The sequence below is a fragment of the Rhinopithecus bieti genome, unplaced genomic scaffold (assembly GCF_001698545.2).
Source record: "Rhinopithecus bieti isolate Rb0 unplaced genomic scaffold, ASM169854v2 scaffold_3875, whole genome shotgun sequence".
NCBI lineage: Eukaryota > Metazoa > Chordata > Mammalia > Primates > Cercopithecidae > Rhinopithecus > Rhinopithecus bieti.
In genome coordinates, this window is record NW_016804422.1 from 319,094 (window position 1) to 330,193 (window position 11,100).

General features: G+C 56.9%; 1 protein-coding gene across 1 annotated transcript; it reads left to right on the forward strand.

Annotated features, from left to right (window-relative positions):
* The first annotated feature begins 176 nt into the window (after positions 1–176).
* On the forward strand, positions 177–9,881 carry CUNH3orf18 (chromosome unknown C3orf18 homolog). Its single transcript, XM_017867972.1, has 5 exons — positions 177–560; positions 2,117–2,512; positions 6,216–6,241; positions 6,897–7,044; positions 8,179–9,881. Exons 2-5 carry the CDS (start codon positions 2,279–2,281, stop codon positions 8,257–8,259), a joined length of 489 nt encoding a protein of 162 aa, XP_017723461.1. The 5' UTR covers positions 177–560; positions 2,117–2,278; the 3' UTR covers positions 8,260–9,881.
* Positions 9,882–11,100: the final 1,219 nt, after the last annotated feature.

Below are 11,100 nucleotides of genomic sequence, written 5' to 3' on the forward strand. Positions count from 1 at the left end.
GCAGGGGTCCCGAGGTCTGGCCCGGGAAGGACCTAGCCACGCACGGTCCCCGGCCCAACTTCAGCGGAGGCCACGCGGTCAAGGGTACTCTCTAAAAACTGCAACCAGGCTCCAGGCGCCAGGCTCCAGGATCCCTCTAGGGGTGGAGCCAGACCCGAGCGACAAGCGAACAGTCCAATTCTGGGCGGGCTCTAGGCCCGACAGCCAATCGGGGACCGGGGGCGCGGAGCGTGCAGTGAGGCAAGGCGCTGTAGCTTTGGGGATCCCCCGAGGCTGCTCCGCCCGGCCCCACCCCCGCCGTGGGTCCCGGCGCTACCCACCCTGGCTCACCCACCCTGGCTCACCCACCCTGGCTCAGGCCGGCCGAGCCAGCGCTCGCAGCTGAGGCCGGTGCGCAGTAGTGGGCCTGGCCAGCGGCTCGGAGCTTGCAGGGAGGGTGGACCTCTGGTCGGACCCGCAGCCCCCGACGCCGGGCCTGGGGGTTCCCCCCGCCCCGGCCTCCTGCCAGTCACTACCACCCCTAGCCTCTCCAACTGAGCTCGGCGCCGGGAGAGGATTAAGTAAGTGCTGAGGTCGCTGCTCCTGTGCAAGAAGGGAGGCATCACAGGGTCGCGGAGGCGGGCATAGGGATTGGGGCAGGGAGGACTGAGAGACCTGGTGGAGAACGGCATGCGGGTTCTCGAAGGTCGCGGTGCCGACCCCTTTCGCCCTGGTTTCCTTCCCTTACCCTTTGGACCCTGAGGCAGGCCTGGAAAGTGGTCAGTAGGGCCCCTTCTCTCCTTTGGGAGGCGATGTAAACAGAGCCCCAGAGTTAAGGGTTTGGCCCAAGGTCACGCCCGGGATCAGTTGCAAAGCCAAGAAAAGAACCCAGGACTTCCTATGTGCCCAGCCTAGCTGGAGGGAGAAGACAAAGAGGGATGAGCCTTTCTACCCAATAACCCTCTGCCAGCCTTGCCCCTTCCTCAGGGGCCACCAGAGGTGTGTACACACCTCACACACGTACATGCATCTGCACAGGGAGGCACCCCCACTAATGCCCATGAACCAGCACAGAAAGGGACGTGTGCACCCATGAGCTAGGTATCCTTCCTCTCCCTAGGCCGCCCCGTCTGCAGCTTGGCTGGGACCTCTTCCCACCCCACCTTAACCAGGGCCCTCTTCACTGGACAAATCTCTCACCTTCTGCTAACAGAGGAGGAGGGTAAAGGAAGAGAAGGCACCCAAACTGGGAGCTCCGTTCCTGCCTCGCCTTTCTTCTTGACCCTAGCAGCCCCTCTATTGTTGGTGGGTGGGGAGGGCAGTCCAATGTCCCTGAGAGCCTGCAGAGAAGCCCGGCCAAAGAACCAGAGTCTCTCTCTCCTTCTTGTCTTCTGGTCTTTCCACATCAGCCTCCACCCACACTCCAAGCATAGTCTCGACCACACAGTGGACTGGTTCCAGGGGCTCCCATGGCTCCCCTTTGTGACTGGGTTGGCCATGGGGAGAAAATCTAATATGTAGTGGATTCTTACTGTGGATGGGGGTTGTGCTGAGCTAAGTCTTTCTTTGAGACCTGTTTGTTCTGCCATTTCTGTAACCCCATGACCCTGTAGACTCAGGAAAACGGAGACACGGAGAGGTGGAGTGACTTTCCAGGGATCACTAGTTAAGCGGCTGAGCTAGGTTTCAAAGACAGGCTTGTCTGACTCTTGGGCAAGTGTTTCCCTACAGGAAAGGAAAAAGCTGTGGTATTTTTTCCCCAAGCAGGATGAGGGATGTGGGAGGCAGGGAATGAGGCGGTGGATGTGGGGTGGTGGGGGATATGGGGACACAGGTTGGGGGGAGTTTTTGATCAGGGGAGGGAGACCTTTTCTTTCAAACATCCCTGCTGTCTTTCATATCTTCCAGGTTTGATCACTATGATCATCTTATCCACAGAGGATGCAGGGCTTCAGTTTTGTTCCTAAAAACAGGGGTACCATAGATATGTAAAGTATGTGTCCTAATGCCTCCTGAACTTGCCCTCATCCTTGCCCTCAAACCTTTACCTCACCAGTGCTTTCAGAACCTAGAGAGACTCCATTTCACTACTGAGTCCCTGTCCTCAGCCTTATGTTTCTTATTCTTTCCTTTCTAGCACCCAGGAAGGCAGGGGGCTCCCTTTATCCAAGGAGGTGGCTGTGCAGGTGACCACCACAGGTGGCAAGAACCACAGGCTGGGGCACTCCGGAGTCAGGAGTGAGTGGGCAGGTTGACTGGCCTCAGGCAGCCTCTCAGCCAGGGCCCTCTCCGCGTCAGCATGAACTCCAGGACCGCATCTGCTAGGGGCTGGTTCAGCAGCCGCCCACCCACCTCTGAGTCTGACCTGGAACCTGCCACAGATGGGCCAGCCTCCGAGACCACTACCCTCAGCCCAGAGGCCACCACCTTTAATGACACCAGAATCCCTGATGCGGCTGGTGGCACGGCCGGCATGGGTACCATGCTTCTGTCCTTTGGGATCATCACGGTGATAGGCCTGGCTGTGGCCATGGTGAGACTGGGGTAGGCTGGGGGAGGATAATCAGTGTTTAGATTTATAGAGAACCTGTTCAATCAGAAGACAGTCTGGTTGTTGTTGTTGTTGTTTTTGAGACAGAGTCTTGCTCCGTCATCCAGGCTGGAGTGCAACGGCTCGATCTCGGCTCACTGCAACCTCTACCTCCTGGGCTTAAGCGAGTCTGCTGCCTCAGCCTCCCAAGTAGCTGGGATTACAGGTGTGAGCTGCCATGCCTGGCTAATTTTTTGTATTTTTAGTAGAGATGGGGTTTCGTTATGTTGGTCAGGCTGGTCTTGAACTCCTGGCCTCAAGTGATCTGCCCCCGTCAGCCTCCCAAAGTGCTGGGATTACAGGCATGAGCCTCTTCGCCCAGCCAACAATCTATTAATGCGAGTGCGGTCCTCCTCTCTCACAGAGATTTGTCCATTGGGGCCCAGAGACCAGAGACCAGAGAGGCAATGCTTCCAACTGGAAGAAACAGAAAAAGTTCTCGGGAATTACATGGTGTCTTGAGCTGGGTGGTGAGGGCCACATAGTAGTCCGGGAGTTCCAAGTGGAGGGTCCTGATGGGCAAAAGTTTGGAGGCAGACAGGAGGTTCTGTGAGCAGCCAGCAGGACAGTTAGGGCAGTGGGTATGGGGTTACAATAGGAGAAGAGGCTTAAAGGTGGTTGATGTGGACTGTGGGCAGCAGAGTCTGGGTGAGCTGATCTGCGCCTGGGAGGCTGTTGGCAGTGAACATTCATTTATTCACTTTACTGAGTGTACCTGCCCTGGACCAGGCCTTTGGGACCCAACAGAGGCTAGGAAGACAAGGTCCTGCCCTGTGGTTCTTACAGGAAGCAGGAAACATAAAAACCAAGGGTTCCAAGGGAAGCCTGCAGGGACTGACTTGGGGACTCAAGCAGGAAAGCAGGAGCTTTCCAGGCTGGGTGGTTAGGGACAACTGAGAAGCAAAATTAGAGTTGAGACCTCAAAGTGCAAGCCTGGCCTCCGTGTCATGAGAAGGGGTGGAGGTGGCAGCCATCAGGAAGGAAGGGGGCTGGGGAGAGGGCTGCAGGTATCATCCAGCAGTGAGTGTGACGCCTCTTGATCTGGTGTCAGTCCCTAAGGATATGGGCTGTCCCCCTAAGATGATACATGGACACTCAGAATGTCACTGAGGGACCACTGGAGATCATGCAGGCTGAGACTAGGGAGGATGGGGTGCCCCTGAAGTTCCCCAGTGTGCCTGGCAATGGTAGGATTCTGCCCACTGCCCCTTGCAGGCTCTGATGGCTGGCCTTGGGCTCAGGAGCATGTTGCTCTGACAAGTAGGGCTGTGGATGGTCCATCATGGCCTGGTTGGAGCTGCTGTTAAACCAGGGTTGCCATATGGGCCCCACAGGCTCCAGATTGCTGCCAGGAAGCAACTGCCAGCCAGGAAGCAGGCCCAGGGTGCAGCATAGGCAGAATGAGGCCAGGGCCTGAGAGGTCTCCTGGGTGGGGGTAAAGCAGGATGCCAGTGTTTTCCCTTGGCACCCATGCAGTGGGTAAGCAGATGGAGGCACCCTTAAGGGCAAAATGGGGCCTAGAAACTGCCCTCTTTACTCTCAGTGAAAGGTTTTGTCCTTGGAACTTGAGAACGCTTTCTTACTCTTTGTTCTAGAGGAACATTCAGAAGGCCTGGGTGGATGGCCCGCTTGCCAAAATCAGAGAGGTAGGAAGCTCATAGGACAAAGGCAGCGGAGGGCAGAAGATAGCTCCTGGGGACTGCAGACAGGCCCAGAGGTGCTCACTAAGTGCTGCTTCCTCTCCCCGATGCCAGCCTCAAGGAGGGCCGTGGGTACAAGGAGGAGCAAATCTGCACCAGGCTTTTTGCCTTACCCAGGAGGGAAAAGTGCTTGGCACGGGCAGACCAGGATCAGTGGTGGGGGAGGTTCCTGGAGGAGGCGGGGCTGCACCTGCTGGACAGTGAAGGGTAGAGAAGATTTGGAAAGGAAGGTGTGGGGGTGGGTGTTAGCTGAGGAACAGGGGAAAAGGCATGGAAATTGGGTAAAAGTTCTGGCCTTTTCTGTAGATCCTTCTGAATCCCAGGGTCTCAGGGGAGGGAGGTGGGCTTGGGGCAAGGGCTGAGAGGTGGGGACCACAGGGGCTGGGGCTGGGGCTGGATCCACTTGCTCATGGTGGCAGGGGCTGGGCCAGAAGATCCCAGAGTTCCTGTCGCAGCCTACCCACAGGAGAGCAAGGGAGCACCCCTACATGGGACCCTGGACAGGAGGGGAGAATGAGGACCGATACCCCAGTTTCTTTTTAGGTTTGGGGGTCCTGCAGGAGGAGCTCTGGGCCAGGCTGGAAACCAAACCAGATTCAAGCTGTGAATGGGCCACAAAGAATGTGGGAGGATTTGGAGGAAACCACAGGGCTGTGCTTTCCCCCAGGCAGAGGTAGTCATGCTCCTGGTAGTCAGAAACTGCCAGTTTAGGGAACAGCAGGATGATGGCAGAAGTCCCTGGATTCCCTACCCAAGGTGGTCCCCCAGTTGTTACCCGCTTCCTTCCTCTCCTCAGTGCATTGTACAGGGTTTCTTGCTCTGACCTAGAGGTCCTAGATGTTTACTCAGGCTGCCTAGGCCCTCATCTTTAAGGTTGTATATTGGGGGACCGGACCTCAGGGGTTCCTCTTGCATCAGAGCTTTGGGAGGTTGACCTGGGCTGATGCCTGGGGCTCCAGTCCCCCACCCCTACCTTCGTCCACTGGGAGCCGTCAGCCTCCCGTAGGAACTCCAGAGACCACCAGCTCAGGGCCTTGCCTAGAGCCACTGCTCTACACACTACAGAGTCTGGCCACTGCCTGTCCCTGGTTCTTTTTGTTGTTATAGAGACGGGGTGTCAGTATGTTGCCCAGGCTGGACTCGAACTCCTGGGCTCAAGAGATCCTCCTGCCTCAGACTCTTGAGTAACTGGGACTACAGGCATGCACCACCTTACCTGGTCCCTTTACTTTTTGCCTGCATGTGGCTTTGGGCCTGGGAAGAGTTGAGGGGAGGGTACGTGCTGAAGTCTTCCCTTTCCTCTTCAGCCGTGGGGAGCCACAGGTGGGTGCTGAGTGGCTGGAGCTACAGTTAGTATTGGCAGCTCAGCCAATAGTTGGGGCCCACCAGTCCCCAGGCTGGGCCTAACTGTATGGGCTCCCAGGCTGGAGGGAGCCTCTGAGTCCCCAAACTCAGCTTGGGCACTGTCTGCAGCTACAATGTCAAAAGGAGGCATGGGGCGGGCACGGGGGCTCACGCCTGCAATCCCAGCACTGTAGGAGGCCAAGGCGGGCTGATCTCGAGGTTAGGAGTTCAAGACCAGCCTGGCCAACATGGTGAAACCCCATCCCTGCTAAAATTATAAAAATTAGCCAGGTGTGGTGGTGCACACCCTCCCAACTACTTGGGAGGCTGAGGCAGGAGAATCACTTGAACCTGGGAGTGGAGGTTGCAGTGAGCTGAGATTGTGCCACTGCACTCCAGCCTGGGTGACAGAGTGAGACTCTGTCTCAAAAAAAAGAAAGAAAAAAAGGAGGCATGAAGATGAACGGGGGGTGTATGTGTCATTAGGATGGGGACCCACGGGTCTCTTATTCGTCAGCCTCAGCATGTCCCCATCCAGAAGGGCTGCTGGGTTCCTCAGGGCCTCCTCTCCTTGCCATTTGATGCTGCTCCTTCTCTTGCAGGTTTTGTACATCAGGAAGAAGAAGAGGTAATTCCCCACCCCAACCAAAATCCCAACCAAATCTCGAGCCCATGGGCAGTGCTGGGCTGGGGTCTGAGGGAAGTGGGTGAAAAGCTGGTCAGGGAGTCAAGGCCTCTTCTGCCCATTCACAGTTGGGGGTGACCACTTTCCTTTGGGGAGGGTTGAGGGCCCCCCTCCCACAAGGATCTTACACACAGGGCAGGCAGGTGTGAGGATTCTAGATAACTGGGTATAACCCTGGGATTGGGGATGGGCAGGGAGGGGGAAGGCTGGGATTACTCCCACCCAACTGCCCACCACCCTTGCCCTGCTGCTCTGAGCTGACTGCTACTGGCTCCCCAACCCCACCTGAGACTCAGACGCTGTGGATTACAGCAAGGCCCTAACCTAGGTGATCCCTGTAGGGCCCATGGATGACAGCTACTTGGCCTATGGCATTACCCTGGAGGATAACTGCTGCCTCCCTGGCTACCCATTTAAGGGATTGAACTGGTACTATAGGTGCAGAAATGTCTGTCATTTGTTCTCATTTCAAGGGAAATCTTAAGGCCCTAAGCATGGTTGTGTGCTATGGCTCAGCTAGTCAGCAGGCAAGGCCTGGAGGGCTGCTGGGAGGGGAAGGGCCTGCTCTGTCCCCAGCAGCCTTTGCCCCCATCCCCAGGCTGGAGAAGCTACGCCACCAGCTCATGCCCATGTACAACTTCGACCCCATGGAGGAACAAGATGAGTTGGAGCAGGAGCTGCTGGAACATGGGCGGGACGCCGCCTCTGTGCAGGCTGCCACTTCTGTGCAGGCCATGCAGGGCAAGGTGGGCACTGACCAGGCTCCCCAACCCGCCTGCAGCGTCCTTTGTCCTCCATCCTCACCCTCCCTCCTTCTCATGCAGCTTTCTAGCACCTGCCTTCTGGTCAGATGGCAGGTATTGGGTACATGGCTTTTGCCAGATTTGTTCAGAAAGTGGTCAGATTGCTCTGGGGCCACACACAAACTCACAGCACAAGGCCAGGCTGAGGCAGTCCTGGGATCCAGCCTGGCTCTGCCTCATAGCCTGCTGATCTTGGGAGACCCACTGGCATCTCTGAGCTTCAGTGTTCTCATCCACAAGTGAAAATCCTAATTCTTGCCCCGTGTGCCCCCATATACTGGTTAGGAAAGTAGGAAAGGACTAATGGGGGAGATTGTTGGTGGCTAGGACCCCAGGTTCCTCTGCTTCCTGAGAGTCCGTGGCCCCGAGTGGGTTGTGGATGGGGTCAGACTCTTGGGCAGCAGTACCTCTGAGTAGGCTGGTAGATTCCCAGTGGCTGACAGACCCAGGCATGTGAAGATCCCAGCCAAACTTGCCTCCTGTGTCCAAAGGGATAGGTGCCTGTGTGGCCATCCTGCTGTAGCCACTGGGCTGCCTGACCATTTGCTACCATTCCCCCAAATCCCCACGGGCCAGAGCACCATCAGCAGGCCTGACCTGCCCCTGACTCATCCAGCCTCTTTGCATCTTCTTGGGCTCAGAAAGAATCCAGGCTGGGAGTCTGAAGACCCTTTGGTTTTGCCAAAGGTTCTGCATCACCTGGGTCAGAATATATTGCCCCCTTGGGATATTCAGGAACTCGCACTGACACTTGTTTCCATGTTCCTCCCTGTGCCAGGCCCTGTGCTAGGGCTTGGGGGTACAGAGTCCTGCCCTCTGATCCCCCGCTGGGAAAAGGCAATGCATGTGTAATTAAATCAACACAGTAAGTGCCTCCAAGGTGACAGGGCAAGCTGGGGAGGAGTCATCTGAGCAAGTAGTATTTCTAGGCTGAGCTTGCAGGGAGGGCATTCCAGGCAGAAACCATTGCTGGTGCCAAGCATAAGCAGGCACCAGGAAGTGAGGGTGGAGGTGACCGGGCCAGTGAATGCATGGCCTTGCCCATGGTCTCTGATGCCTCTGCCTGTCTTCCTGCAGACTACTCTGCCCTCCCAGGGCCCACTGCAGAGGCCCAGCCGGCTGGTGTTTACCGATGTGGCCAATGCCATCCATGCGTGAATGGCCTGGGACAAGCCTGAACTTCTGATAGAGACCCGCCGTGGTGCCCACAGAGCTCCCCACTCCCTGATTGTCAAGACCTACTCTGAGGACCTGCCCTGCCAAGACACGAGAGGGCCCTGCCAGGCCCCAGCTGTTCTCCAGACCCACCTGCTGACTCTAGGCTCTAAGAGAGGGCCCTGGCCAGGCTGGACTTCTGACCACTGACTTCTCCTGACCTGAAGGCCCTGGCACAAAGGGCATCCCTCATGCTGAGAAGGTCAAGAGCCTCTGCTGGCTTCCTCATCCCCTGTCCAGATTGCTCACATTAGGGTCTGCCCCACTAACGTGGAGGAAATCGGGGGAGATACGGAGTGGGAGGAATTGGGGGAGGAAAGGGGAGGTTTCCCTCTGTTAGGGAAAGATCTGTTTTTTGGAATCTGGAGCCTCCTCTGGGGTGGGGAGAGGAAACCACCCAAGTTGTAGGGACAGGGTAGGGCAGCACCTGTTATGGGCCCTGAGAAGCCCAGAGATGGAGCTGAAACTGCCCAGTATGCAAGGATGCCAGGAGAAGGACAGTTTACACCCAGGGTCCATCCATACTACAGAGGGTCCAGGAGGTCTCCCAACCACCCATCCTTGGCAACCAGATGTTACTGGGGCCAAGCTAGGATGGGAGCTAAGGGGGAAGGAAGTAGGGGAACAGAAGTGGAAAGATGCAGCCCCCACAGACCTGCCGAGAGGCCTCATGTATGTGCATGAGTGTGCCCGTGGGCAGACGTGCCTGTCCCAGCACAGAGGGCAGGATGAGATTGTCCACATTGGCCCCACCCTCCAAGTCGACCTGTACCCCATGGTATGTAGCGGAGCATCAGGGTAGGCTATCTTCTCTGCCTTCAGTCTTCAGGGACTGCAGGGAAGAGGGAAGCATGCACGGCAGGGTTTCTCTCTCCACTGCATTGCTTCACTAGGCTCACCTGCTTCTGAAAGCGGCTCCCTGTCTTGGGCTCTACTGAGGATCTGGGGTTGGGAGAGGCTGTTGGTCTGAGGGCAGTAATCACAGGCTGCAGGCTAGAGGGGGCAGTTACGACTGCCTGAAATCGAGTGAGGGATTGCACCTCAGAAAAATATCTATAAAACCTAGTCTATGAATTTCCCACCTCCATCCCATCTATGGGAAGAGCCATTCAGTGTTTAGAGAGTGGGGAGATGGGTCCCTGCACTTGCCTCTCCATAAGCCTTGGAGGGTCAGGGCTGATGCCAGGGGTCCTGGCAAGGCATTGGGCAGAGACAGACCCCAAGAGCGGGGCATCTTTTTACGCTGGGCATACGTATACACACAAGCACGCACAGAGGCATGTCCCGTGCCCAGCCTCTCCACCATCACTGTCCGCCGCTGGTTGGAGGGGATGCAGGGGTAGTGTGTGCAGACCTTCCATTGGGCAAATGCCACGTGTCAGGAGGGAAGGGCCTAGGAAGCCCCCATGAGGAAGGTTCTGGATTTATTCCCTCCTCTAAATGCTATAAATATGTTAGCACTTGAGCCGACTGGAGGCTGCCAGGAATTTAGGATATAGCTGTAATTTAACCCAGAGCAGCTCCATGTGAGAGCATTAAAGATGTAATGAAGATGTTTACATGGAGAGAGTGTGAGCCTGTGACACTTGGGGTGTGGAACCCCAGGAGGGGCAGGATGGGTGAGGGGCTGTGGGGGGCCTGGGGATAGTTGCTTGGATCACAGCTAGGAGGTGGCAGCCCAGGTTTCTCTTGAGCCGTCGGAGGAAATGCCTCTGGCCCTGACTTCAAGGTTGCGTTGGGGCTTGGGGTCCCAAGACCTGCCACCCCCTAGGGTGGAAAGGTCAACTGGACAGGACCTTGTGGGACTGGGGGAGGAAGGAGGCTTGAGCCCCAAGTTCCCTGGGGGAGGTATGGCGCCTCAGAACCCATAGGAGCTGCGTCTGAAACACAAAAGGAAGCAGAACAGTGTGGCTTTTTCTGGAGCACAAGGGTACAGGGGAAGGGTGAGGGGTGGGAAGCCATTAGGGTCATCTGTGTGGAACCCACCTGCAGGGTTCAGAAGGGTTTGGGGGAGAATGACACTAGGGTGACCAGCCATCCTGCTTTTCCCAGGACTATTCCAGTTTTAGCCCTGAAAGTCCCACAAACCAGAACTCTAAGTGACATCCAGGCCCTCCCCAGAGAACTGAGCCTTCAGGCCAGCGTCATGGAAATAAGGGGTGGGTGAGCCCCCACCAGTTCCACGATGGAGGGCTGAGCTAGAGGAAGGGGCTGGGAGACAGGGCCTTAGGTGAGGGGAGGGCCGTGTGCCCACGGACCAACCACACTGGGGCCACAGCTCAGCCTGTCAGTGGTGGCCTTGATCTTTGGAAGAGGTCTCCTTCCCTCAACAGATTGGCAGGATTCTGGAGGGGCATGGAGTGAGAGGAGAGGTGGTGGTGGGCTGTGTCTTCCCTTCCTGTTGGGTGGCCCTTCAGCCTAGGGATGTGGGAGCTGCAGAAGACCCAGCATCTGGGGGATCCTGAAGAAACGGGGCCTGTAGAGTAAGGCTGGCTTCCAGGGACCAGGACCTGGACAGTGGCTCCAGGAGGACCCCAGTGCCCATCCGCTCCTGCTGCCTGCCCCATGCCCCTCTCCTGCGGAGCGGGCTTGGCTAGATGATGTGCACAGGGCAGCAGACTCTCTGGGTGCCAGGGCCCCTGTTCGTACCTCTTGTGCCCTCAGAGGCACCTTCTCCCCAATCCACCCACCTTCTCTCTATCTCTTATTCCCAGTCCTTCAGGAAAACCAAGTTCCCAGGTCTTCCAGAGTGTGGGGTCAATAAATATTGGGATGAAAGGTTCT

Excerpts from the sequence above, each read along its gene's own strand:
- CUNH3orf18 (XM_017867972.1), top strand. The coding sequence starts at position 2,279 with ATGAACTCCAGGACCGCATCTGCTAGGGGCTGGTTCAGCAGCCGCCCA. Across the intron at positions 6,242-6,896 it reads TACATCAGGAAGAAGAAGAG|GCTGGAGAAGCTACGCCACC; the intron begins GTAATTCCCCAC and ends CCCCATCCCCAG. Across the intron at positions 7,045-8,178 it reads TGCAGGCCATGCAGGGCAAG|ACTACTCTGCCCTCCCAGGG; the intron begins GTGGGCACTGAC and ends GTCTTCCTGCAG.